Source organism: Zea mays, chromosome 6 (genome assembly GCF_902167145.1).
Source record: "Zea mays cultivar B73 chromosome 6, Zm-B73-REFERENCE-NAM-5.0, whole genome shotgun sequence".
Lineage (NCBI taxonomy): Eukaryota > Viridiplantae > Streptophyta > Magnoliopsida > Poales > Poaceae > Zea > Zea mays.
The window spans coordinates 147,567,352-147,593,816 of record NC_050101.1 but is presented as its reverse complement, the minus strand read 5'-3'; the positions used below and the strand labels follow the sequence as shown (position 1 = coordinate 147,593,816).

At 47.4% G+C, this 26,465-nt stretch overlaps 1 protein-coding gene across 2 annotated transcripts; it reads left to right on the top strand.

The window, feature by feature from the left end:
* Positions 1–14,550: 14,550 nt before the first annotated feature.
* LOC100037748 (elongation factor alpha 2) lies at positions 14,551–17,659 on the top strand. Of its 2 annotated transcripts, none has more exons than XM_008649040.4 (3): positions 14,551–14,821; positions 15,411–15,891; positions 16,546–17,659. In XM_008649040.4, exons 2-3 carry the CDS (start codon positions 15,430–15,432, stop codon positions 17,425–17,427), a joined length of 1,344 nt encoding a protein of 447 aa, XP_008647262.1. In that variant the 5' UTR covers positions 14,551–14,821; positions 15,411–15,429; the 3' UTR covers positions 17,428–17,659. The 2 variants fall into 2 exon arrangements, with proteins under 2 accessions (XP_008647262.1, NP_001105933.2); NM_001112463.2 differs by having other exon boundaries at positions 14,634–14,696; positions 16,546–17,581.
* The last annotated feature ends 8,806 nt before the right edge of the window (positions 17,660–26,465 follow it).

The window sequence follows — 26,465 nt, the reverse complement described above, 5'->3', positions numbered from 1 at the left end:
GATCGACGTGGAAACATTCGCGGCTTGGGCCGCAGTCCTCGTCGCCGAGGCTGCGGCTACCGTCGGAACAGTCGGAAAGGCAGTAGTTGCATGTGGTCATGAAGTCCCTGAGAGCACCTAGAGGGGGGGGTGAATAGGTGATCCTGTAAAAACTTAACTTATAGCCACAAAAACTTGTTAGAGGTTAGCACAATAATTTCCAAGTGGCTAAAGAGAAGATCTTGCACAATACGACAATCACAGAGAATTCAACACAGAGGAGACACGGTGATTTATCCCGTGGTTCGGCCAAGTACAAAACTTGCCTACTCCACGTTGTGGCGTCCCAACGGACGAGGGTTGCAATCAACCCCTCTCAAGCGGTCCAAAGACCCACTTGAATACCACAGTATTTTGCCTTGCTTATCTTTATCCCACTTGCGAGGAATCTCCACAAATTGGAGTCTCTCGCCCTTACACTTAAGATTCACAAAGAAGCACGGAGTAAGGGAGGGAAGCAACACACACAAATCCACAGCGAAACGCGCACACACACGGCCAAGATTCGAGCTCAAAGACTATCTCACAGTTTCTCACAAGAACAGAGCTCGAATCACTTAGAATCACAAACGGATGCGCAAAGACTGAGTGTGGATGATCAAGAATGCTCAAGAGTTGCTTGGTGTTATCCTCCATGCGCCTAGGGGTCCCTTTTATAGCCCCAAGGCAGCTAGGAGCCGTTGAGAACAAATCTGGAAGGCCATCTTTGCCTTCTGTCGTCGGGCGCACCGGACAGTCCGGTGCACACCGGACAGTGTCCGGTGCCCGATTCCTTTCCTTAAATGGCGAAGCCGACCGTTGCAGATGCGGGAGCCGTTGGCGCACCGGACATGTCCGGTGCACACCGGACAGTCCGGTGCCCCCTTCCGACCGTTGGCTCGGCCACGTGTCCTGCGCTGATCGCGCGGCCGACCGTTGGTCCTGGCCGACCGTTGGCTCACCGGACAGTCCGGTGCACACCGGACAGTCCGGTGAATTTTAGCCGTACGCCGTCAGCAAATTCCCGAGAGCGGCCTCTTCGGCCGAGATAGCCTGGCACACCGGACACTGTCCGGTGCACCACCGGACAGTCCGGTGCCCCAGACCGAAACAGCCTGTTGGCTGTACACAGCCAACTTTCTTCTCTTCTTCTTCTTCCTGTTTCTAATACTTAGACAAGTATATTAGTACACAAAACCAATGTACTAAGACTTAGAAACATACCTTTGCTCTAGATTTGCACTTTGTTCATCCATGGGTATTGATTCACATTTAAGCACTTGTGTTGACACTCAATCACCAAAATACTTAGAAATGGCCCAAGGGCACATTTCCCTTTCAATCTCCCCCTTTTTGGTGATTTATGCCAACACAACATAAAGCAACTAGAACAAGTGCAAAATCACTTCAAATAAAAGCTCAAATTGGTTTTGATTCAATTTTGGCATATATGGATCATCATTTGCCACCACTTGGTTTGTTTTTGCAAATCAAACTCAAATTTCTATTTCTATGTCAAACACACATGTTGAGGCATAAAGAGAGTCATTCCAAAAGAGATTGATCAAAGATTTCAAAAACTCCCCCTATTTCCCATAATCAACACTTCTCCCCACAAGAAGCCAACTTTTGACAATAGAGACAATACGAGATAATAAAAGCCTTTTGACACAACAAAAACTCTATTCTACTATTTTCAAAATCTCTCAAGTGGTAGCTGATCCATTTATCACTTTGGCCTTTATTTTCTCCCCCTTTGGCATGAAGCACCAAAACGGGATCAATCTTGGCCTTTTAACCCCATTGCCTCACCAAAGTCTTCAATTAAGAGCAAATGGCAATAAGATTTCATGAGATGAACTTGGAATTAGTTACCCTCTCATCGGAGTGCAGTGGAAGTCTTTCATGGTCCAAGTCCACCTTTTCCCTTTCAATCCTCCTTCGAGACTAAATTATCAAACTCAAGCACATGGTTAGTCTCAAAGGGTCAAGTTGTAACACATCTCCCCCTAAACATGTGCATCACTTTGCAACGGACTTGTGAGGTCCAGGGAGTGTTGGTACAACTTGAGCACCATAATAAGCAACAAAATGCAAAAAGGAACATGATCAAAAGCATAAGTACATGTATGCTACAATTCAATCCAGGTTCCGCGAATCTATGACATTTAGCTCACTACGCAACCTGCAAAAGGTCTTCTCATCTAGAGGCTTAGTGAAGATATCGGCTAGCTGGTTCTCGGTGCTAACATGAAACACTTCGATATCTCCCTTTTGCTGGTGGTCTCTCAAAAAGTGATGCCGGATGTCTATGTGCTTTGTGCGGCTGTGCTCAACAGGATTCTCCGCCATGCGGATAGCACTCTCATTGTCACATAGGAGTGGGACTTTGCTCAGATTGTAGCCAAAGTCCCGGAGGGTTTGCCTCATCCAAAGTAGTTGCGCGCAACACTGACCTGCGGCAACGTACTCGGCCTCAGCGGTGGATAGGGCAACGGATATTTGTTTCTTAGAGTTCCATGACACCAGGGACCTTCCTAAGAATTGGCACGTCCCCGATGTACTCTTCCTATCGACCTTACATCCAGCATAGTCGGAGTCTGAGTATCCAACTAAGTCAAAGGTAGACCCCTTTGGATACCAGAGCCCGAAGCAAGGCGTAGCAACCAAATATCTAAGAATTCGCTTCACCGCCACTAAGTGACACTCCTTAGGTTCGGATTGAAATCTAGCACACATGCATACGCTAAGCATAATATCCGGTCTACTAGCACATAAGTAAAGCAAAGAACCTATCATTGACCGGTATGCTTTTTGATCAACGGACTTACCTCCTTTGTTGAGGTCGGTGTGTCCGCCGGTCCCCATCGGAGTCTTTGCGGGCTTGGCGTCCTTCATCCCAAACCGCTTTAGCAGATCTTGCGTGTACTTCGTTTGGGAGATGAAGGTGCCGTCCTTGAGTTGCTTCACTTGGAACCCAAGGAAGTAGTTCAACTCGCCCATCATCGACATCTCGAATTTCTGTGTCATCACCCTGCTAAACTCTTCACAAGACTTTTGGTTAGTAGAACCAAATATTATGTCATCGACATAAATTTGGCACACAAACAAATCACCATCACATGTCTTTGTAAAAAGAGTTGGATCGGCTTTCCCAACCTTGAAAGCATTAGCAATTAAAAAGTCTCTAAGGCATTCATACCATGCTCTTGGGGCTTGCTTAAGTCCATAGAGCGCCTTAGAGAGCTTACACACGTGGTCGGGGTACCGTTCATCCTCGAAGCCAGGGGGTTGCTCCACGTACACTTCCTCCTTGATTGGCCCGTTGAGGAAAGCGCTCTTCACATCCATTTGGTACAACCTGAAAGAATGGTGAGCGGCATATGCTAGCAAGATACGAATGGACTCTAGCCTAGCTACAGGAGCGAAAGTCTCCTCAAAGTCCAAACCTGCGACTTGGGCATAACCTTTTGCCACAAGTCGAGCCTTGTTCCTCGTCACCACCCCGTGCTCGTCCTGTTTGTTGCGGAACACCCACTTGGTTCCCACAACATTTTGCTTCGGACGAGGCACCAGTGTCCAAACTTCATTGCGCTTGAAGTTGTTGAGCTCCTCCTGCATGGCCAATACCCAATCCGGATCTAGCAAGGCCTCCTCTACCCTGAAAGGCTCAATAGAAGAGACAAAGGAGTAATGCTCACAAAAATTAACTAATCGAGATCGAGTAGTTACTCCCTTGCTAATGTCACCCAGAATTTGATCGACGGGATGATCCCTTTGAATCATCGCTCGAACTTGGGTTGGAGGTGCCGGTTGCGCTTCTTCCTCCATCACTTGATCATCTTGTGCTCCCCCTTGATCAAGCGCCTCCACTTGAGGTACCTGTTCGTCATCTTCGGTTGGGGGATGCACCATAGTTGAGGAAGAAGGTTGATCTCGTTCATCTTGTTCCTGTGGCCGTACTTCTCCAATCGCCATGGTCCGTATAGCGGCCGTCGGAACATCTTCTTCATCTACATCATCACAATCAACAACTTGCTCTCTTGGAGAGCCATTAGTCTCATCAAATACAACGTCGCTAGAGACTTCAACCAAACCCAATGATTTGTTGAAGACTCTATACGCCTTTGTATTTGAGTCATAACCTAACAAAAACCCTTCTACAGCTTTGGGAGCAAACTTAGAATTTCTACCTTTCTTCACTAGAATGTAGCACTTGCTCCCAAATACACGAAAGTAAGATACATTGGGTTTGTTACCGGTTAGAAGCTCATACGAAGTCTTCTTGAGGAGGCGATGGAGGTAGACCCTGTTGATGGCGTGGCAAGCCGTGTTCACGGCTTCCGACCAGAAACACTCGGGGGTCTTGAATTCTCCAAGCATTGTCCTCGCCATATCGATTAGCGTCCTGTTCTTCCTCTCTACCACACCATTTTGCTGTGGTGTGTAGGGAGCGGAGAACTCGTGCTTGATCCCTTCCTCTTCAAGGAATTCCTCCATTTGAAGGTTCTTGAATTCGGACCCGTTGTCGCTCCTTATCTTCTTCACCTTGAGCTCAAACTCATTTTGAGCTCTCCTGAGGAAGCGCTTGAGGGTCACTTGGGTTTCAGACTTATCCTGCAAAAAGAACACCCAAGTGAAGCGGGAAAAATCATCAACAATAACTAAACCATACTTACTCCCTCCTATGCTCAGATAGGCGACAGGTCCGAAGAGGTCCATATGCAGCAGCTCCAGGGGTCTTGAAGTGGTCATCACGTTCTTGCTGTGATGCGCTCCTCCCACTTGTTTACCTGCTTGACAAGCTGCACAAGGTCTATCTTTTTCGAAATGCACGTTAGTCAAACCTATCACGTGTTCTCCCTTTAGAAGCTTGTGAAGGTTCTTCATCCCCACATGTGCTAAGCGGCGATGCCACAGCCAGCCCATGCTAGTCTTAGCTATTAAGCATGCATCTAGACCGGCCTCTTCTTTTGCAAAATCAACTAAATAAAGTTTGCCGTCTAATACACCCTTAAAAGCTAGTGAACCATCACTTCTTCTAAAGACAGACACATCTACATTTGTAAATAGACAATTATACCCCATATGACATAATTGACTAACAGATAGCAAATTATATCCAAGACTCTCTACTAAAAATACATTAGAGATAGAATGCTCATTAGAAATCGCAATTTTACCTAACCCTTTTACCTTGCCTTGATTCCCATCACCGAATATAATTGAATCTTGGGAATCCTTATTCTTGACGTAGGAGGTGAACATCTTCTTCTCCCCCGTCATATGGTTTGTGCATCCGCTATCAATAATCCAGCTTGAACCCCCGGATGCATAAACCTGCAAGGCAAATTTAGGCTTGGGACTTAGGTACCCAACTCATGTTGGGTCCTATAAGGTTAGCACAAATATTCTTAGGGACCCAAATGCAAGTTTTATCTCCCTTGCATCTTGCCCCTAACTTCCTAGCAACAATTTTCTTATCCTTTCTACAAATAGCAAAGGAAGCATTTAGAGCACAATAAATTTCGGAAGGTTCATTCACTACTTTCCTAGGAGCATTATGAACTACATTTCTCCTAGGCATTTGGTGAACAACATTTCTTCTAAACACATTTCTACCATGCATAACATGAGAACTAGAAGCAGTCATAGCATAAGAGTCATAAGCATGTGAATCAAAAACATCATTACTTCTAAAAGCATTTCTAGAGTATCTCCTATCATAGTACATGAAAGCATGATTCTTCTTAACACTATTAGCCATAGGAGCCTTCCCTTTCTCCTTGGTGGAGATAGGAGTCTTATGGCTTGTTAAGTTCTTGGCTTCTCTCTTGAAGCCAAGACCATCCTTAATTGAGGGGTGTCTACCCACTGTGTAGGCATCCCTTGCAAATTTTATTTTATCAACTTCACTCTTGCTAGTCTTAAGTTGAGCATTAAGACTAGCCACTTCATCATTTAGTTTTGAAATTGAAACTAAGTGTTCACTACAAGCATTAACATCAAAATCCTTACACCTAGTGCAAATTGTAATATTTTCAACATACGAGTTACTTGCTACTTCTAGTTTAGCAGTTAAATCGTTAATTTCACCTTTTAAAGAAGAAATGGTTTCATTACAAGTAGAAAGTTCACAAGAAAGTATTCCATTTCTTTTAACTTCTAGAGCAAGTGAATTTTGTGCACTAACAAATTTATCATGTTCTTCATATAAGAGGTCTTCTTGTTTCTCTAAGGTTCTATCCTTTTCATTTAAGGCATCGATCAACTCATTAATCTTAGCTATCTTAGTTCTATCCAATCCCTTGAATAAACTAGAGTAATCAATTTCATCCTCACTAGATTCATCATCACTAGAAGAATCATAAGTATTAGCATTACGAGTGATTACCTTCTTTTCCCTTGCCATGAGGCAAGTGTGATGCTCGTTGGGGAAGAGAGCCGATTTGTTGAAGGCAGTGGCGGCGAGTCCTTCGTCGTCGGAGTCGGACGAAGAGCAATCCGAATCCCACTCCTTTCCAAGGTGTGCTTCGCCTTTGGCCTTCTTGTAAACCTTCTTGTTCTCTCTCTTCCCATTTTTCCCTTGCTCCTGGTCACTATCATTTTCGGGACAGTTAGCAATAAAATGACCAAGCTTACCGCATTTGAAGCATGATCGCTTTCCCTTGGTCTTGGCCTTGCTTGGCTGTCCCTTTCGACCTTTTAGCGCCGTCTTGAATCTCTTGATGATGAGAGCCATCTCTTCATCATTGAGCCCGGCCGCCTCAACTTGCGCCACCTTGCTAGGTAGCGACTCCTTGCTCCTCGTTGCCTTTAGAGCAATGGGTTGAGGCTCATGGAGTGGACCGTTCAACGCGTCGTCGGCGTATCTTGCCTCCTTGATCTCATCCGCCCGCTCACGAATTTTCCAAGTACTTCCTCGGGCGTCATCATCGTGTACCTGGGATTCTCACGAATATTGTTCACGAGATGAGGATCAAGAACGGTAAAGGACCTGAGCATTAGGCGGACGATGTCGTGATCCGTCCAACGTGTGCTTCCGTAGCTCCTTATTTTGTTGATAAGAGTCTTGAGCCGGTTGTAAGTTTGAGTTGGCTCCTCTCCCCTTATCATGGCGAATCGTCCAAGCTCGCCCTCCACCAACTCCATCTTGGTGAGCATGGTGATGTCGTTCCCCTCGTGAGAGATCTTGAGGGTGTCCCATATCTGCTTGGCATTGTCCAAGCCACTCACCTTATTGTACTCTTCCCTGCACAAAGACGCTAAGAGAACAGTAGTAGCTTGTGCATTTCTATGAATTTGTTCATTTATAAGCATAGGGCTATCCGAGCTATCAAATTTCATTCCATTCTCCATAATCTCCCATATGCTTGGATGGAGAGAGAATAAGTGACTACGCATTTTGTGACTCCAAAATCCGTAGTCCTCCCCATCGAAGTGTGGAGGTTTGCCAAGAGGAATGGAAAGCAAATGCGAATTCGAACTATGTTGAATACGAGAATAATCAAATGAAAAGTTCGAATTGACCGTCTTTTTGTAGTCGTTGTCATCATCCTTTTGGGAAGAAGTAGACTCATCACTATCGTCGTAGTAGATGATCTCCTTTATGCGCCTTGTCTTCTTCTTCTTCCCTTCCTTCCGTCTATGCCTCGAGCCGGAGTCGGTAGGCTTGTTGTCCTTCGGCTCGTTGACGAAGGATTCCTTCTCTTTGTCGTTGATCACGATTCCCTTCCCCTTAGGATCCATCTCTTCGGGCGGTAAGTCCCTTTGTGAAGAGAACGGCTCCGATACCAATTGAGAGCACCTAGAGGGGGGGGGGTGAATAGGTGATCCTGTAAAAACTTAACTTATAGCCACAAAAACTTGTTAGAGGTTAGCACAATAATTGCCAAGTGGCTAAAGAGAAGATCTTGCACAATACGACAATCACAGAGAATTCAACACAGAGGAGACACGGTGATTTATCCCGTGGTTCGGCCAAGTACAAAACTTGCCTACTCCACGTTGTGGCGTCCCAACGGACGAGGGTTGCAATCAACCCCTCTCAAGCGGTCCAAAGACCCACTTGAATACCACAGTATTTTGCCTTGCTTATCTTTATCCCACTTGCGAGGAATCTCCACAAATTGGAGTCTCTCGCCCTTACACTTAAGATTCACAAAGAAGCACAGAGTAAGGGAGGGAAGCAACACACACAAATCCACAGCGAAACGCGCACACACACGGCCAAGATTCGAGCTCAAAGACTATCTCACAGTTTCTCACAAGAACAGAGCTCGAATCACTTAGAATCACAAACGGATGCGCAAAGACTGAGTGTGGATGATCAAGAATGCTCAAGAGTTGCTTGGTGTTATCCTCCATGCGCCTAGGGGTCCCTTTTATAGCCCCAAGGCAGCTAGGAGCCGTTGAGAACAAATCTGGAAGGCCATCTTTGCCTTCTGTCGTCGGGCGCACCGGACAGTCCGGTGCACACCGGACAGTGTCCGGTGCCCGATTCCTTTCCTTAAATGGCGAAGCCGACCGTTGCAGATGCGGGAGCCGTTGGCGCACCGGACATGTCCGGTGCACACCGGACAGTCCGGTGCCCCCTTCCGACCGTTGGCTCGGCCACGTGTCCTGCGCTGATCGCGCGGCCGACCGTTGGTCCTGGCCGACCGTTGGCTCACCGGACAGTCCGGTGCACACCGGACAGTCCGGTGAATTTTAGCCGTACGCCGTCAGCAAATTCCCGAGAGCGGCCTCTTCGGCCGAGATAGCCTGGCGCACCGGACACTGTCCGGTGCACCACCGGACACTGTCCGGTGCACCACCGGACAGTCCGGTGCCCCAGACCGAAACAGCCTGTTGGCTGTACACAGCCAACTTTCTTCTCTTCTTCTTCTTCCTGTTTCTAATACTTAGACAAGTATATTAGTACACAAAACCAATGTACTAAGACTTAGAAACATACCTTTGCTCTAGATTTGCACTTTGTTCATCCATGGGTATTGATTCACATTTAAGCACTTGTGTTGACACTCAATCACCAAAATACTTAGAAATGGCCCAAGGGCACATTTCCCTTTCAGTCCCGCATGGCACTGGGGTTACCAAGTCCGGAGAAATCCCAACAGAAGTCGGGCTCGTCATCTTCCTCGGACCTCGAGGGCCCGTAGGTCGAGACGTCCGTCAGCCAGTCCCAGGGTGACCACATACGATACCCCAGAGGGTTTGGACTCGCCTCTACGAGAGCGTCCGCCAAAGCGAAGCCGCTTGGCGGGTCGAGGCTGAATCCAAAGGGCGTGAGATGGGAATCGGTCGGTACCTCTTGGTCGACGGGCGGTGATGAAGTCACGTCGGGGACTGACTGCACCGTCGTCTCAGGTACGAGGGTGACATCCAGCAAGCCTTTCGCGAGCATGCTGGCGTCGTCCATTTGCTCGGAATCGGCGTGTTGCGGGGAGACGACGCTCGTCTTCGTCTCAAACGTGAGGTCGATGCCCGACGCGCCCCCCGTTGGGGCGCTGGCGCCGTCGACTCGCTCGACAGCCGACGAGGCGCTGCCTCCTGCTTGGCCTTGGTTGCCCCGCCTCCTCCTCCGTCGGCGGGGGAGAGGACGGGGTGAGCTCGAATGTTGTTCTTCCACCACGCGGGGAAGACGTCGTCGATTCCGCCGCCGGCGGGCGGGCTGTCGGCCGCCATTGTCGCCGTCGCACGGCGGTGGAAGGAGTATCATGTCGTAGCTGCCGTCGAAGGACATGAACTCAAGGCTCCCGAAACAGAGCACCGTCCCGGGCCGGAGAGGTTGCTGGAGACTGCCCATCTGGAGCTTGACGGGAAGCTGTTCGTCAACACGCAGCAGGCCCCTACCTGGCACGCTAACTGTCGGCGTTTTGAGACCGGGGGGTCCCTGGGCCGACGAGTGAAATGTCGCCGCGTGCCCCAGCCCAGATGGGTCGGCGCGAGGCCGAGCGCGAAGGGGGAGAAAGGTGGCCGGAGACAGGCGTGAGAGAGGTGGAAATCCCGCGGCCTTCGTGTTCGTCCCGCGCCCAGGTCGGGTGCGCTTGCAGTAGGGGGTTACAAGCGTCCACGCGGGAGAGGGAGCGAGCGGCCTCACGCGAGCGCCTGTCTCGTCCTCGTCCCCGCGCGGCCAACCCTCTGTAAGAGGGCCCTGGTCCTTCCTTTTATAGGCGTAAGGAGAGGATCCAGGTGTACAATGGGGGGTGTAGCAAAGTGCTACGTGTCTAGCGGAGGAGAGCTAGCGCCCTAAGTACACGCCGTCGTGGCAGCCGGAGAGGTTTTGGCACCCGGTTCATGTGGTGTCATGGCCGTCGGAGGAGCGCTGGAGCCTGGCGGAAGGACAGCTGTCGGGGCCGTCGAGTCCTTGCTGACGTCCTCTTGCTTCCGTAAGGGGGCTGAGAGCCGCCGTCGTCACAGAGCGTGCGGGGCGCCATCATTGCCTATCTGGCGGAGCGAGCCAAATGGGACGCCGGTCTTGTTCCCCGTAGCCTGAGTCAGCTTGGGGTAGGGTTAGGGCTGGAAACGAGCCGAGCCGAGCTCGGCTCGGCTCGGCTCGGTGCGGCTCGGTGTCTGAACGAGCTCGGCTCGGCTCGCCCATTTCACGAGCTGGCAAAAGAGGCTCGGCTCGACCTTAGCTCGCGAGCCGGCTCGGCTCGGCTCGTGAGCCATATTCTGGTACTTACCGTTGCATTATTTGGTGAATTAACATTATATAAATTTGAAATATAGAATCATCATTCTACATTATGAGTAAATTAAATTATAACTTGTAATGTATTCATCATTAAAGACTAAAAATGAGCTATTATCCATAAAATTATCTAATATTTATCATTATTCCATAAATTGATTATTTTTGCAAGGCTCGCGAGCCGGCTCGCGAGCTGGAACGAGCTGGCTCGGCTCGGCTCGCTGTAAAAACGAGCTCGAAGAAGAGGCTCGGCTCGGCTCGTTCGAGGCTCGCGAGCCGTCCCGAGCCGAGCCGAGCCGCTCCGAGCCCGAGCCGGCTCGCGAGCCTCGAGCTAATTTTCCAGCCCTAGGTAGGGTAATGATGGCGCTTCCTGTCGACGTGGTCGGTCCGCGCCCTAGGTTGGGCGATGTGGAGGCTCCTCCGAGGTCGAGGTCGAGTCTGTCTTCCGTGGCCGTGGTCAAGTCCGAGCCCCTGGGTCGGGCGAGGCGGAGACCGTCGGCTGAGGCCAGGGCTGAGTCCGAGCCCTGGGGTCGGGCGAAGCGGAGTTCGTCGTCTTCTGGGGCTGAGCCCAAGTCCGAGCCCTGGGTCGGGCGGTGCGGAGTTCGCCGTCTTCCGGGGCTTAGCCCAAGTTCGAGCCCTGGGTCGGGCGGAGCGGAGTTCGCCGTCTTCTGGGGCTTAGCCCAAGTCTGAGCCCTGGGTCGGGCGGTGCGGAGTTTGCCGTCTTCCGGGGCTCAGCCCAAGTCCGAGCCCTGGGTCGGGTGGAGCGGAGTTCGCCATCTTCTGGGGCTTAGCCCGAGTCCGAGCCCTGGGTCGGGCGGAGCGGAGTTCGCCGTCTTCCGGGGCTTAGCCCGAGTCCGAGCCCTGGGTCGGGCGGAGCGGAGTTCGCCGTCTTCCGGGGCTTAGCCCGAGTCCGAGCCTTGGGTCGGGCGGAGCGGAGTTCGCCGTCTTCTGGGGCTTAGCCCAAGTCCGAGCCCTGGGTCGGGCGGAGCGGAGTTTCCTATGGTGCCTGAGGTCGGGCCTGACTGCCTGTCAGCCTCACTCTGTCAAGTGGCACTGCAGTCGGTGCGACGCAGGCGGCGCTGCCCTTCTGTCAGGTCGGTCAGTGGAGCGGCGAAGTGACTGCGGTCACTTCGGCTCTATCGACAGAAGGGCGCGCGTCAGGATAAAGGTGTCAGGCCACCTTTGCATTAAATGCTCCTGCGATTTGGTCGGTCGGCGCGACGATTCGGTCAGGGTTGCTTCTTGGCGAAGACAGGGCCTCGGGCAAGCCAGAAGTATGTTCGTCGCTGGAGGGGGGCCTCGGGCGAGACGGAGATCCTCCGGGGTCGGCTGCCCTTGCCCGAGGCTAGGCTCGGGCGAGGCGTGATCGAGTCCCGCGAATGGACCGATCCCTGACTTAATCGCACCCATCAGGCCTTTGCAGCTTTGTGCTGATGGGGGTTACCAGCTGAGAATTAGGAGCCTTCAGGGTACCCCTAATTATGGTCCCCGACAATACAATAATCTTCACCATCAAAATATGGTGGTTTGACTAGGGGAACGGAAAGTAATGGAGCGCGCTTAGAAATACGGGGATAGCGAAGAGACATCTTACTATACTTGTTGAGCTCATGGCTCTTAGAAGCGACGGATGACTCGGAGCTTGATGTGGAGGGTGACGAAGAGTCGGTCTCGTAATAGACCACCTTTTTCATATTTTTCTTCTTGTCACCTTTCCGATGTGACTTGATGGAGGAAGAGGATTCCTCTTTATGTTTGTTGCCAGACTCCCTTGAGAGAGTCCTCCCCGAGCTTGCGGACTTGTTGCCGGTCATAATCTCCCTCTTGGTGTGATATCCCGACATAACTTCGAGTTGTTAGACTCTAATGAAGCACCAGACTCCGATACCAATTGAAAGTCGCCTAAAGGGGGTGAATAGGAGAAACCTGGAATTTATAACTTTAAGCAAGCACTAAGGTCGGAGGTTAGCGTTAGAATTAAATTTAAGTCGGAAAGAGATGGAAAACAAATCAACCAAGAAATAAGGCGAGTGAACACGATGATTTGTTTTACCGAGGTTTGGTTCCAAAGAACCTAGTCCCCGTTGAGGAGGTCACAAAGACCGGGTCTATTTCAACCCTTTCCCTATCTCAAACGATCACTTAGACCGAGTGAGCCTTCTTCCTTAATCTCACGGGTCACTAAGACCCCGCAAGGACCACCACACACTTGGTGTCTCTTGCCTCGCTTACAAAGCACTTGAGAATAAGAATTGGAAAAGAAGAAAGACAATCCAAGCGACAAGAACTCAAATGAACACAAAATTCTCTCTCTCTCTCTCAAGCCACTAAGTGTTTGGAATGAATTTGGGACTTGGAGAGGATTTGATCTTTTGTATTGTGTCTTGGAGTGAATGCTAGAGCTCTTGTATTGAATGTGATCTTCAGAAAACATGGATGCTTGAAGTTGTGGTGGTTGGAGGGTATTTATAGCCTCCAACCACTTTGGTAGCCGTTGGGGAGGTTGCTGGCGATGGTCGCACCGGATAGTCCGGTGCGCCACCGGACAGTCCGGTGCACCACCGGACAGGTACTGTGCGTTGTCCGGTGCGCCACCACGTCACCCAACTATTAGGGTTCGGAGCTCGGGCGACCGTTGGAGCTTTGCCCTCTTGCGGCACTGGACAGTTCGGTGCCGCACCGGACAGTCCGGTGCCACACCGGACAGTCCGATGCCCCTCTGACTTCGCTGTTCTGACTTCTGCGCGGCACTGTTGCTCACTGTAGCTTCTGTCAGAGTTGACCGTTGCGCGAGTTAGCCGTTGCTCCGCTAGCACACCGGACAGTCCGGTGGCACACCAGACAGTCCCGTGAATTATAGCGGAGGGCACCGTTAAATTCCCGAGAGTGGCTGGTTGGAACTTATACGGCCCTGGTGCACCGGACACTGTCCGGTGGCACACTGGACAGTCCGGTGCGCCAGTCCACAGCACACTCAAATTCTTTGCTCCGTTTCAATTTTAGTCCCTAACTTGAATCTTTTATTGGTTTGTGTTGAACCTTATGCACCTATAACACATGAGTTATAGACAAACTAGTTAGTCCATGTGTTTGTGTTGACGATCAACCACCAAAATTAATTATGGCTTGATAAAATCAATTACGAGAGTTGGGAAAGTGTAACTAGAGAAATCGGGGCATATACATAAAAGTAGGGATGGCAACGGGTTTAAAACCCACGGGTACAGAGATTACAAACTCGTACCCACGAGATTAATGTTAAACCCGTACCCGCACCCGCTACCCGCGACGGGTAGCGTATGTTACCAAAACCCGCTACCCGCAGGTACACCCGCGAGCACAGTCATATAATAAATATTTATTAAACCGATAGCACATAATAATAAATATTTATTAAACTGATAAAAACATGTACCGATCTTAGCCAAAAGTTCTACGAGTTCCCTGGCGCCTGTAGTCTTCTTTTATATCATTTGATTGGCTTCGCTCGCTCAAAGCTTTCGAGGTGGCACTAAATTGAGATGCATGTGCTCTATAGTCTACACAGACACACACGCGAGTATACGGTTTTGCGGGCACAGGTACAATATTTTCATACCCACGAGAAAAAAACCCATCGAGTTGTGAATCAAACCCGTACTCGTACCCATGAGTACAAACTCACACTTAAACCCACACCCTATAAGGTTTTTACCCGCAGGCACACGAGTAAAATGTGTTCGTTGCCATCCCTACATAAAAATGGTGCTATACAATATTGAGAGCAGATAACAATGTCATTCAGTCATCCCATATTCCCATATACTATGTCTCGCTCCGTTTATGGGCCCTGGGCCGCCATTCGGAAATCGGAAGTCAGATTGGGCTGGTCCGGCCACTCCGACACCCTTATATAAAGTCCCGAACCCTAGAGGCCAGCACCTTCCTCCCCAACTCGCCGTCTGCCTTCTGCGCCTCCATTTCGGCCTCTGTCCCTTGCAAGGTAGCTAATCCTCTGTCGCTCGATCTTTGTCCTTGAGGTGCTCGATGAGATAGGCAGTGGTTGAAAGCTGTGCTCTGTTGCCTCCCCGTGCCTGAAGTGATTCGGTCTTCTGTTTGCGATTAATTGTAGCTACTGCGTCTCCATTCTCTTAGTTTTTTGTGGTTTTGTGTGCTTCCATGTTTGGATGACCTGATTCTTACGGATAGTTGCTTCTGGATTTGATAAATTACATACGCACCGTGCCACCGTAGTTGGACGACTTCTTAATTGCGCTTGCGGTCGTGTTACGTGGTCTTAATAAAGTCAGATCGAATTTTTGAGGTGTAGAGCTGCTGCAGTTTCTATTTGACCGATACTTGTCTTTGTAGTTCATGCGCAGTAAGAGTTGTAACCTCATAATATGACCAAATTCCTGATCTGCTTTATAGAGTTGTTGTGCCTAATTTTGAATTCGTCTTACTGGCTCAAAATTATGTGCGCACGCTTATTAGTTTGCCCTTTATTTTCTCTGCCTGCTTTATTTTTTTATATTACATTGATTGCTCTGTTTAATATTTGCTTCTTTATTTTTACACTGCTTATGCGTATCAAGCTCTTTTCAAGCTCACCGGTGACAACGTTAGATCTAGTTTCTGATCCCATCTGATAAATTGTGTCGTTACTGGTAGTATTAATTTACTAGTGTTTCTAATCGTTGATTCGTCTTGTTAACAGTTCAATCTCACCTCCAACCATGGGTAAAGAGAAGTCCCACATCAACATTGTGGTTATTGGCCATGTCGACTCTGGCAAGTCGACCACCACAGGACACCTTATCTACAAGCTTGGAGGCATTGACAAGCGTGTGATCGAGAGGTTCGAGAAGGAGGCTGCTGAAATGAACAAGCGGTCCTTCAAGTACGCGTGGGTGCTCGACAAGCTCAAGGCTGAGCGTGAGAGAGGTATCACCATTGATATCGCTCTGTGGAAGTTTGAGACCACCAAGTACTACTGCACGGTCATTGATGCCCCTGGACACCGTGACTTCATCAAGAACATGATCACTGGTACCTCCCAGGCTGACTGTGCTGTCCTTATCATTGACTCCACCACTGGTGGTTTTGAGGCTGGTATCTCCAAGGATGGCCAGACCCGTGAACATGCTCTCCTTGCGTTCACCCTTGGAGTGAAGCAGATGATTTGCTGCTGCAACAAGGTATGCTTTCAGGAATTTTTGTTTCAAAAGCCTCTAGTATAATGGTATGTGCTACTTTTGCAGAATTTGGTGCTAGTATAATAGTTCTGGAGTTGAATACAGGATTTGTGAAATGCATATAGTGGCTAGAGCTTCGATTAACCTTCTGTTTCTTTCATATTTAGTAGTTAGTTAACTTAATAGCATTCATTAGTTTGCTAGTATGATCTGTTGTAGAATATTTTCTCATTAATTTTCATAGAAGTTTCTCGCTCAATTGTTCCAAGTAATGTTTAGATGTTATTGGAACAAGTAATGTATGTACAAGTGTATAAGCATTTATTTATCTTCACTTGATTGGTATGGTTATTTAATGTGCTGGTACTGCAGTTTTATTGTAGGATGCATTGACATATACCTGATTAGCTCTGTATTTTGTCATATGCTTCTTATTTGTTACATCCAGGACTTGCTATGTTGGCTACATATATATGAATTACGATACACGGTGATCTACCTATTTATGTGTAGTTGTCACTGCTGTGGTATCACATCCACAGTTTGCCTGATGTTCATGTCCTTTATTATTCCATTAAGCTAATAGTATTATTCTGTTCCAAGCATATACTATCTATGTACCGTGGATAATCAAAGTAATGGTGTTCTGTTTTTTAGATGGATGCAACCACTCCCAAATACTCCAAGGCACGTTATGAAGAGATTGTGAAGGAAGTCTCATCCTACCTCAAGAAAGTTGGGTACAACCCTGATAAGATTGCCTTTGTTCCCATTTCTGGTTTTGAGGGCGACAACATGATTGAGAGGTCCACCAACCTTGACTGGTACAAAGGCCCAACCCTGCTTGAGGCTCTTGACCAGATCACCGAGCCCAAGAGGCCTTCAGACAAGCCCCTGCGTCTGCCCCTCCAGGATGTGTACAAGATTGGTGGTATTGGAACTGTACCGGTTGGTCGTGTGGAGACTGGTGTCATCAAGCCTGGTATGGTAGTCACCTTTGGTCCAACTGGCCTGACTACCGAGGTGAAGTCTGTTGAGATGCACCACGAGGCACTTCAGGAGGCTCTTCCGGGTGACAATGTTGGCTTCAACGTGAAGAATGTTGCTGTCAAGGACCTCAAGCGTGGGTTTGTGGCCTCCAACTCCAAGGATGACCCTGCCAAGGAGGCTGCCAGCTTCACCTCCCAGGTCATCATCATGAACCACCCTGGGCAGATTGGCAACGGCTATGCCCCTGTGCTGGACTGCCACACCTCCCACATCGCTGTCAAGTTTGCTGAGCTCATTACCAAGATCGACAGGCGCTCTGGCAAGGAGCTTGAGAAGGAGCCAAAGTTCCTGAAGAACGGTGATGCTGGTATGGTGAAGATGATACCCACCAAGCCCATGGTGGTGGAGACATTCTCAGCGTATCCTCCCCTTGGTAGGTTTGCTGTCCGTGACATGAGGCAGACGGTTGCTGTTGGAGTTATCAAGAGTGTGGAGAAGAAGGACCCAACCGGCGCCAAGGTGACCAAGGCTGCTGCCAAGAAGAAATGATGCGATCCTGCGCCTGCTTTAGCAATACCTAGTTTTCATCATTACAAGTTTTGTTTGTGGTCGTTGCTGTTATTGTGTGAACTGTTGAGCTCTGTTAGCCTGTGCACTTTTATCTATTTATTTGGTACCTTGTTGCTATTTCACCTTCTGCAATACAAGAATGCTGTAAGAGCTATATGTTAACCTTTTGGCATTGTTAATTTGATTTTAGGAAGTCGTATAGTTATCTTCAGTATCGGCATGATTGGTTTCTGGGTTCGTGGGCGCCCGGCTCGCAGCGCCTGGACGGCTAGCGAAGCTCTGTCCTTGCACGGCTCGCAGCGGCCTTGACGAATGACGGCTAGCTAGCTCCGTCCTCGCGTCTCTACGCATGCAGGTCTACGCGGTGGGCTTGGACGTTTAGCGAAACTCCTGGTGTATTCGGTTGAGCAACCAATTACGCAGTATGTTTCTTTTTATCCCCTTAAGGCTTTGTTTGGGTACTCTAGTATTGACCTCAATCCACATGTATTGATCTGGATTGGGGTGTAAATTAGTTTAAGTTACACCTCAATACAAGTGGATTGAGGTCAATACTAGAGTACCCAAACTAGGCCTAAGAGCATGTTCGGTTATACCAATCCAAGTCAAAAATGAATAGGAGGGGATTTAAATCCCTCCAATTCTCTTCTGGATTGGTATAACCAAACAAGCCAAAGTTTTGGAAGTTTTGCAGGGTCGTTTGGATTGGTTTCTGAATCCTTTATCTGCTACAATTTTCTCTATCCATTATATCTGTCCACTCTTCTTTTTTTCTTGTTCAGTAGCGTTTTATAAATCTCGTCCTATACGTAAATCTCGTGCTGCATGTAAATACAGAGACATATTTTACTTCTAATTTTCTACATACGTATATTAAAATGGATAGAGCTTTAGGGTACACTATTGGGCTAAGGCTATCTAAGACTAGCTCCAATAGACCATGTAAAGGTTCATGTACTCTAAATTATAGATAAAATTTTTGTGCTCTAATTTCTCCAACGAGGTTATCTAAATAATCCTCTAAATTTTAAATTTAGAGAATATTATTAGATCCTCTATATGTAGAGTTTTTTTCTCCTTTTATCTATCCATTTGAATACTTTAAACAATTGGTTTAGCAAAACTAAAATATGTACAACACATTTGAGAGTATGATAAATATGTATATATAAAAATTAAAAATGTCTCTACATAAGTATTTACTATGAATATGTCCGTGCGTTGCTACGGAATCAATATGATAAAATACATTTATATGAAAAAAACAAATAGTAGTAGAGATGCTGCTGCGATAGTGAAAATGCCAGCAGGAGTAATATATGAACAAATCTGCCAGCATATGCAGTGTAGCTGTAACTGAAAATGCAGCGAGTGAAATGAGAAACATAGAAAACGTTGGAAGAAGGTTAGTACCATTTTCATGAATCAGGTAACTTAATACAAAGTTTAATTTGCTTTATCCTTTCCATTTCCTTTCAAAACAATATAGTTTAAATCATTACAGTAACTTGCTTACTTATCACTTATCAGTACAATACCAACTTGCCAAGCCTTGCACAGACACAAAACCTATACGAACTTTCGGTTTTTGGAAGCACTACGAAAGTATGGAAACTCCCATGAGAAAACTTAGTTTACATGGGAACGAGCAAACCTCAACAAGCGCCACTTTTACGGTCACTAACAACAACAAAAGTCCAAAATTCCAAGAAATGTGATCATGCACACTGCAGGTCAAGAAGCGCTCATGGCACGACACCTGCTGCCATAGCTGGAGCAGCAGCAGGCTTGCTCGTTTCTGCAGCGAGATGATGGTCTGTCGGTCTCAAAGGCATCGACGAGTGCCTTCACCTTGCTCTTCCTCGCCTCAGCGATTCGATCACGTTGTTGAACAGCCCTGACTCCTACTTTTTCGTCTCCTTCTCGTCCTACCACCAACGCAGCACGATGACCTCGACACCCACGTCTCTCGCTACAGCATCGTCGCCGCTCCTCCTACTTGTGATCCTGTCGCATTTGCTCCTGGATGTCGCGTCTGCCACGGCTATGGAAGGCATGAACCGGAGCCGTTTTGGGGTGCTACCACTGATCTCTTCAGGGTTCAGTACTTTGCCCCGCCGGAACGTCAACTTGTGAGGCGGTTGCGCTTGTAGCACCGTAGCAGGGTGCTCGAGGGGGTCATCGGCGTAGGCTTTGGCCTCCTTGCAGTGTCGATTTTTTTCTGTAGAAACGGGGAGTGAAAAAATCGTCATTCTCGTGCAGCGGGCAAAAACTTAAATTTATATAGAAGTGATCGAGTCGCTTAGACGAGGAAGAGCAAGGTCACCTGTATGGTTAGGAGCACATGTGTTACCACCAGACCACATGCAACACACGGGCACTCACCTGCGAGGCGGCTGCGCTGGCAGCACCATAGCGGGGTGCTCGAGGGGGTCACGGTGCAGGTTTTGGTCTCCTTGCAGTGTTGATTTTTTTTTTGTAGAAACGAGGAGTGAAAAATTGTCATCATTGTGCAGCGGGCAAAAACTTAAATTTATATAGAAGGAACATTTGCCAGCAACTTAGACCTATGTTGACTTCAGAACCACTATTATTTACCAAAAAACGAGTAAAGAAGTTACACAATAAATATAGAAACTTACATTAAGGTGAAGAAATGCGCCCCGATTCAGAAATTTGCATAGAGAAACAAAAAAGCACACAACCTCATTTAAAAAATATTTGCATCGAGTAGAGTAGAGATGCACAATTGTGTGAATCTGTACCTTTGTTGGTGAAAGTCGCCTAGAGGGGGGGTGAATAGGTGTAATATGAAATTTATAACTTAAAACACAAACTACAAGCCGGGGTTAGCGTTAGAACTTAAATCGAGTCCAGGAGAGAGGGGGGAAACAAATCAAGAGCGAATCAGGTGGATGAACACAATGATTTGTTTTACCGAGGTTCGGTTCTAAAGAACCTAGTCCCCATTGAGGTGGTCACAAAGACCGGGTCTCTTTCAACTCTTTCCCTATCTCAAACGGTCACTTATACCGAGTGAGCCTTCTTCCTTAATCTCACGGGTGACTTAGACCCCGCAAGGACCACCACACAATTGGTGTCTCTTGCCTTGCTTACAAAGCACTTGAGAGTAAGAATTGAAAAGAAAAAAAGAAGTCCAAGCCAAGCAAACAAGAGCAACAAAGGAACACAAGAGATCCTCTCACAAGTCCTAATGCACTAGAGTTGATTTGGGGACTTTGAGTGGATCGATCGCTTTGATTGTGTCTTGGAGTGGAGGCTATTGCTCTTGTATTGAATGCAATGTTCAGAATACTTGGGTTGTTGGTGTTGTGGTGGTTGGGGGTATTTATAGCTGAGAGCACCTAGAGGGGGGGGGTGAATAGGTGATCCTAAGAAAACTTAAAACTTAATCCACAAAACTTGATTAGAGTTAGCACAGTTAAGCCAAGTGGCTAGAGAGGAGAGTTTGCACAACACGAAAACCACAAAGAGATCAACACAGAGATGGCACAGTGGTTTATCCCGTGGTTCGGCCAAGTTCAACACTTGCCTAGTCCACGTTGTGGCGTCCCAACGGACGAGGGTTGCAATCAACCCCTCTCAAGCGGTCCAAAGACCCACTTGAATACCACGATGTTTTGCTTTGCTTTACTATATCCGTTTGCGAGAAATCTCCACAACTTGGAGTCTCTCGCCCTTACACTTTGATGTTCACAAAGAAGCATGGAGTAAGGGAGGGATGAACAACGCACACAAGACACAAAATCACAGTACCAACACGCACACAAGTCGCAACAAGAGCTCACAACACAACTCAGCGAGTTCACAACTCAAACGGAGCTCTAATTGCTATCGCAAAGAATCAAATGCGCGGAATCGAAGTCTTGGTGCTTATGAATGCTTAGAGAATGTTTGGTATTCTCCTCCATGCGCCTAGGGGTCCCTTTTATAGCCCCAAGGCAGCTAGGAGCCGTTGAGTGCATTCCAGGAAGGCAATTCTTGCCTTCTATCGCCTGGCGCACCGGACAGTCCGGTGCACCACCGGACACTGTCCGGTGCGGATTTCTTTCCTTCTTTGGCGAAGCCGACCGTTGGCGCTTTGGAGCCGTTGGCGCACCGGACAGTCCGGTGCCCCCTTCCGACCGTTGGCTCGGCCACGTGTCTCGCGCGGATCGCGCGGCCGACCGTTGGCCCGGCCGACCGTTGGCTCACCGGACAGTCCGGTGAATTATAGCCGTACGCCGCTAATCTCTTCCCGAGAGCAGCAAGTTCGCCTGAGTCAGCCTGGCGCACCGGTCACTGTTCGGTGCACCACCGGACAATCCGGTGCACCCAGACATAGCTGACTTTGGCTGAACAAAGCCATCTTTAATTTCAACTTGATTTTTCCTGTTTCCAGCACTTAGACACAATACATTAGTCTCTAAAACAATGTACTAAGTCTGAGAAACATACCTTTATACTTGATTTGTACTTTGTCTACCATTTAACACTTAGGCACTTGTGTTGGACACTAAATCACCAAAATACTTAGAAATGGCCCAAGGGCACATTTCCCTTTCAATCTCCCCCTTTTTGGTGATTTATGCCAACACAACATAAAGCAAGTAGAACAAGTGCAAAATCAATTCAAATAAGAACTCAAAATTGTTTTGATTCAAATTTGACATATATGGATCATTCTTTGCCACCACTTGGTTTGTTTTTGCAAATCAAACTCAATTTCCTATCTCTAAGTCAAACACACTTGTTGAAACATAAAGAGAGATATTTCAAGAGAAATTGATCAAAGAGTTCAAAAACTCCCCCTTTTCCCATAATTAAGCCTTCTCCCCACAAGAGATCAACTGTTGACAATAAGAGGCAAAAAAGAGGTTTTTGACAAACAAAAACTCTAACTCTACTTTTTCAAAATTCTCAAGTGGTAGCTGATCCATTTCTTGCTTTGGCCTTATTTTCTCCCCCTTTGGCATCAAGCACCAAAATGGGATCAATTTTGGCCCTTTAACCCCATTGCCTCACCAAAATCTTCAACTAAGAGTAAAAAGGCAATAAGAGTACAAAGATGAACTTGGAAAAGTTACTCTTTCATCGGAGTGCAGTGGAAGTCTTGCATGGTCCAAGTCCACCTTTTCCCTTTCAAACCTCCTTTGAGACTAAATTAAGCACACTCAAGCACACAGTTAGTCTCAAAGGGTCAAGTTGTAGCACATCTCCCCCTAAATATGTGCATCACTTGCAAGTGGACTTGTGAGGTCCGGGGAGTGTTTGCACAACTTGAGCACCATAAATAAACAACAATATGCTTAAGGAACATGATCAAGGCATAAAACACATGTATGCTATAAATCAATCCAAGTTCCGCGAATCTAAGACATTTAGCTCACTACGCAACTTGCAAAAGGTCTGCTCATCTAAAGGCTTGATAAAGATATCGGCTAGCTGGTTCTCGGAGCTAACATGAAACACTTTGATATCTCCCTTTTGCTGGTGGTCTCTCAAAAAGTGATGCCGGATGTCTATGTGCTTTGTGCGGCTGTGTTCAACAGGATTATCCGCCATGCGGATAGCACTCTCATTATCACATAGGAGTGGGAATTTGCTCAGATTGTAGCCAAAGTCCCGGAGGGTTTGCCTCATCCAAAGTAGTTGCGCGCAACACTGTCCTGCGGCAACGTACTCGGCCTCAGCGGTGGATAGGGCAACAGAAGTTTGTTTCTTAGAGCTCCATGACACCAGGGACCTTCCTAAGAATTGACACGTCCCCGATGTACTCTTCCTATCGACCTTACATCCAGCATAGTCGGAGTCTGAATATCCAATCAAGTCAAAGGTAGACTCCTTTGGATACCAGATCCCGAAGCAAGGCGTAGCAACTAAATATCTAAGAATTCGCTTCACCGCCACTAAGTGGCATTCTCTCGGATCGGATTGAAATCTAGCACACATGCATACGCTAAGCATAATATCCGGTCTACTAGCACATAAATAAAGTAAATACCCTATCATGGACCGGCATGCCTTTTGATCAACGGACTTACCTCCTTTGTTGAGGTCGGTGTGTCCGTCGGTTCCCATTGGAGTCTTTGCGGGCTTGGCGTCCTTCATCCCAAACCTCTTGATCAAGTCTTGCGTGTACTTCGTTTGGGAGATGAAGGTCCCATCCTTGAGTTGCCTCACTTGGAACCCAAGGAAATAGCTTAACTCGCCCATCATCGACATCTCAAACTTTTGAGCCATCACCCTGCTAAACTCTTCACAAGACTTTTGATTAGTGGAACCAAATATTATGTCATCGACATAAATTTGGCACACAAAAAGATCACCATCACAAGTCTTAGTAAAAAAGAGTTGGATCGGCTTTCCCAACCTTGAAAGCATTAGCAATTAAAAAGTCTCTAAGGCATTCATACCATGCTCTTGGGGCTTGCTTAAGTCCATAGAGCGCCTTAGAGAGCTTACACACGTGGTCGGGGTATCGTTCATCCTCGAAGCCAGGGGGTTGCTCCACGTACACCTCCTCCTTGATTGGCCCGTTGAGGAAAGCGCTCTTCACATCCATTTGGAACAACCTGAAAGAATGGTGAGCGGCATATGCTAGCAAAATACGAATGGACTCTAGCCTAGCCACATGAGCAAAAGTCTCCTCAAAGTCCAAACCTGCGACTTGGGCATAACCTTTTGCCACAAGTCGTGCCTTGTTCCTTGTCACCACTCCGTGCTCGTCTTGTTTGTTGCGGAACACCCACTTGGTTCCCACAACATTTTGCTTGGGACGAGGCACCAGTGTCCAAACTTCATTTCTCTTGAAGTTGTTGAGCTCCTCCTGCATGGCCAACACCCAGTCCGGATCTAGCAAGGCCTCCTCTACCCTGAAAGGCTCAATAGAAGAGACAAAGGAGTAATGCTCACAAAAATTAACTAATCGAGACCGAGTAGTTACTCCCTTGCTAGTGTCACCCAAAATCTGGTCGACGGGATGATCCCTTTGAATCATTGCTCGAACTTGGGTTGGAGGTGCCGGTTGTGCTCCTTCCTCCATTACATGATCAACTTGTGCTCCCCCTTGATCACACGCCTCCTCTTGATGAACCTGTTCATCGACTTGAGTTGGGGAATGCACCATTGTTGAGGAAGAAGGTTGATCTTGCTCCTTTTGTTCCATTGGCCTCACATCTCCAATCGCCATGGTGCGCATTGTGGCCGTTGGAACGTCTTCTTCATCTACATCATCAAGATCAACAACTTGCTCTCTTGGAGAGCCATTAGTCTCATCAAATACAACGTCGCTAGAGACTTCAACCAAACCCGATGATTTGTTGAAGACCCTATACGCCTTTGTATTTGAGTCATAACCTAACAAAAACCCTTCTATGGCTTTGGGAGCAAATTTGGAATTCCTACCCTTCTTTACTAGAATGTAGCATTTACTCCCAAAAACTCGAAAATATGAAACATTGGGTTTGTTACCGGTTAGTAGCTCATACGAAGTCTTCTTGAGGAGGCGATGAAGGTAGACCCGGTTGATAGCGTGGCAAGCCGTGTTCACGGCTTCCGACCAAAAGCACTCGGGGGTCTTGAACTCTCCAAGCATCGTCCTCGCAACGTCTATAAGCGTCCTGTTCTTCCTCTCTACCACACCATTTTGCTGTGGTGTGTAGGGAGCGGAGAACTCGTGCTTGATTCCTTCCTCCTCGAGATACTCCTCCACTTGAAGGTTCTTGAACTCGGACCCATTGTCGCTTCTTATCTTCTTCACCTTGAGCTCAAACTCGTTTTGAGCTCTCCTTAGGAAGCGCTTGAGGGTCCCTTGGGTTTTAGATTTATCCTGCAAAAAGAATACCCAAGTGAAGCGGGAAAAATCATCAACTATAACAAGACCATACTTACTTCCTCCTATGCTTAGATAGGCGACGGGTCCGAAGAGGTCCATATGAAGTAACTCCAGGGGTCTTGATGTTGTCATCACATTTTTGGCATGATGAGAGCTTCCCACCTGTTTCCCTGCTTGACAAGCTGCACAAGGTCTATCTTTTTCGAAAGTAACATTGGTTAGACCTATTACGTGTTCTCCCTTTAGAAGCTTGTGAAGGTTCTTCATCCCCACATGTGCTAAGCGGCGATGCCACAGCCAGCCCATGCTAGTCTTAGCAATTAAGCATGCATCTAGACCGGCCTCCTCTTTTGCAAAATCAACTAAATAGAGTTTGCCGTCTAATACACCCTTAAAAGCTAGTGAACCATCACTTCTTCTAAAGACAAACACATCTACATTAGTGAATATACAATTATATCCCATATTACATAATTGACTTACAGATAACAAATTATATCCAAGTGACTCAACTAGGAATACATTAGAAATAGAGTGCTCGGAAGAAATAGCAATTTTTCCTAACCCTTTCACCTTGCCTTGGTTGCCATCACCGAATATGATTGAATCTTGGGGATCTTTGTTCTTGACGTAGGAAGAGAACATCCTCTTCTCCCCCGTCATGTGGTTTGTGCATCCGCTGTCGATAATCCAGCTTGAGCCCCCGGATGCATAAACCTGCAAGGCAATTTTAGGCTTGGGTCTTAGGTACCCAACTCATGTTGGGTCCTGCAAGGTTAGTCACAATAGTCTTAGGGACCCAAATGCAAGTCTTGTCTCCCTTACATTTTGCCCCTAATTTTCTAGCAACTATCTTCCTATCCTTTCTACAAATTGCAAATGAAGCATTGCAAGCATGATAAATTATAGAAGGTTCATTCATTACTTTCCTAGGAGCATGAACAAAATTTCTTCTAGGCATAGCATTTTTCCTAGCAACATTTCTATCATACATAATAGAAGAGCTAGAAGCAACCATGGCATGAGAATCAAAAGCATCATAACTTCTAAAAGCATTCCTAGAATTTCTCCTATCATGATACATGAAAGCATGGTTCTTATGAGCACTACTAGCCATAGGGGCCTTCCCTTTCTCTTTGGCTGAGATGGGAACCTTATGGCTTGTTAAGTTCTTGACTTC

Coding starts and splice junctions, on each gene's coding strand:
- LOC100037748 (XM_008649040.4), top strand. CDS start 15,430: ATGGGTAAAGAGAAGTCCCACATCAACATTGTGGTTATTGGCCATGTC. Junction 15,892..16,545: donor TGATTTGCTGCTGCAACAAG/GTATGCTTTCAG, acceptor TCTGTTTTTTAG/ATGGATGCAACCACTCCCAA.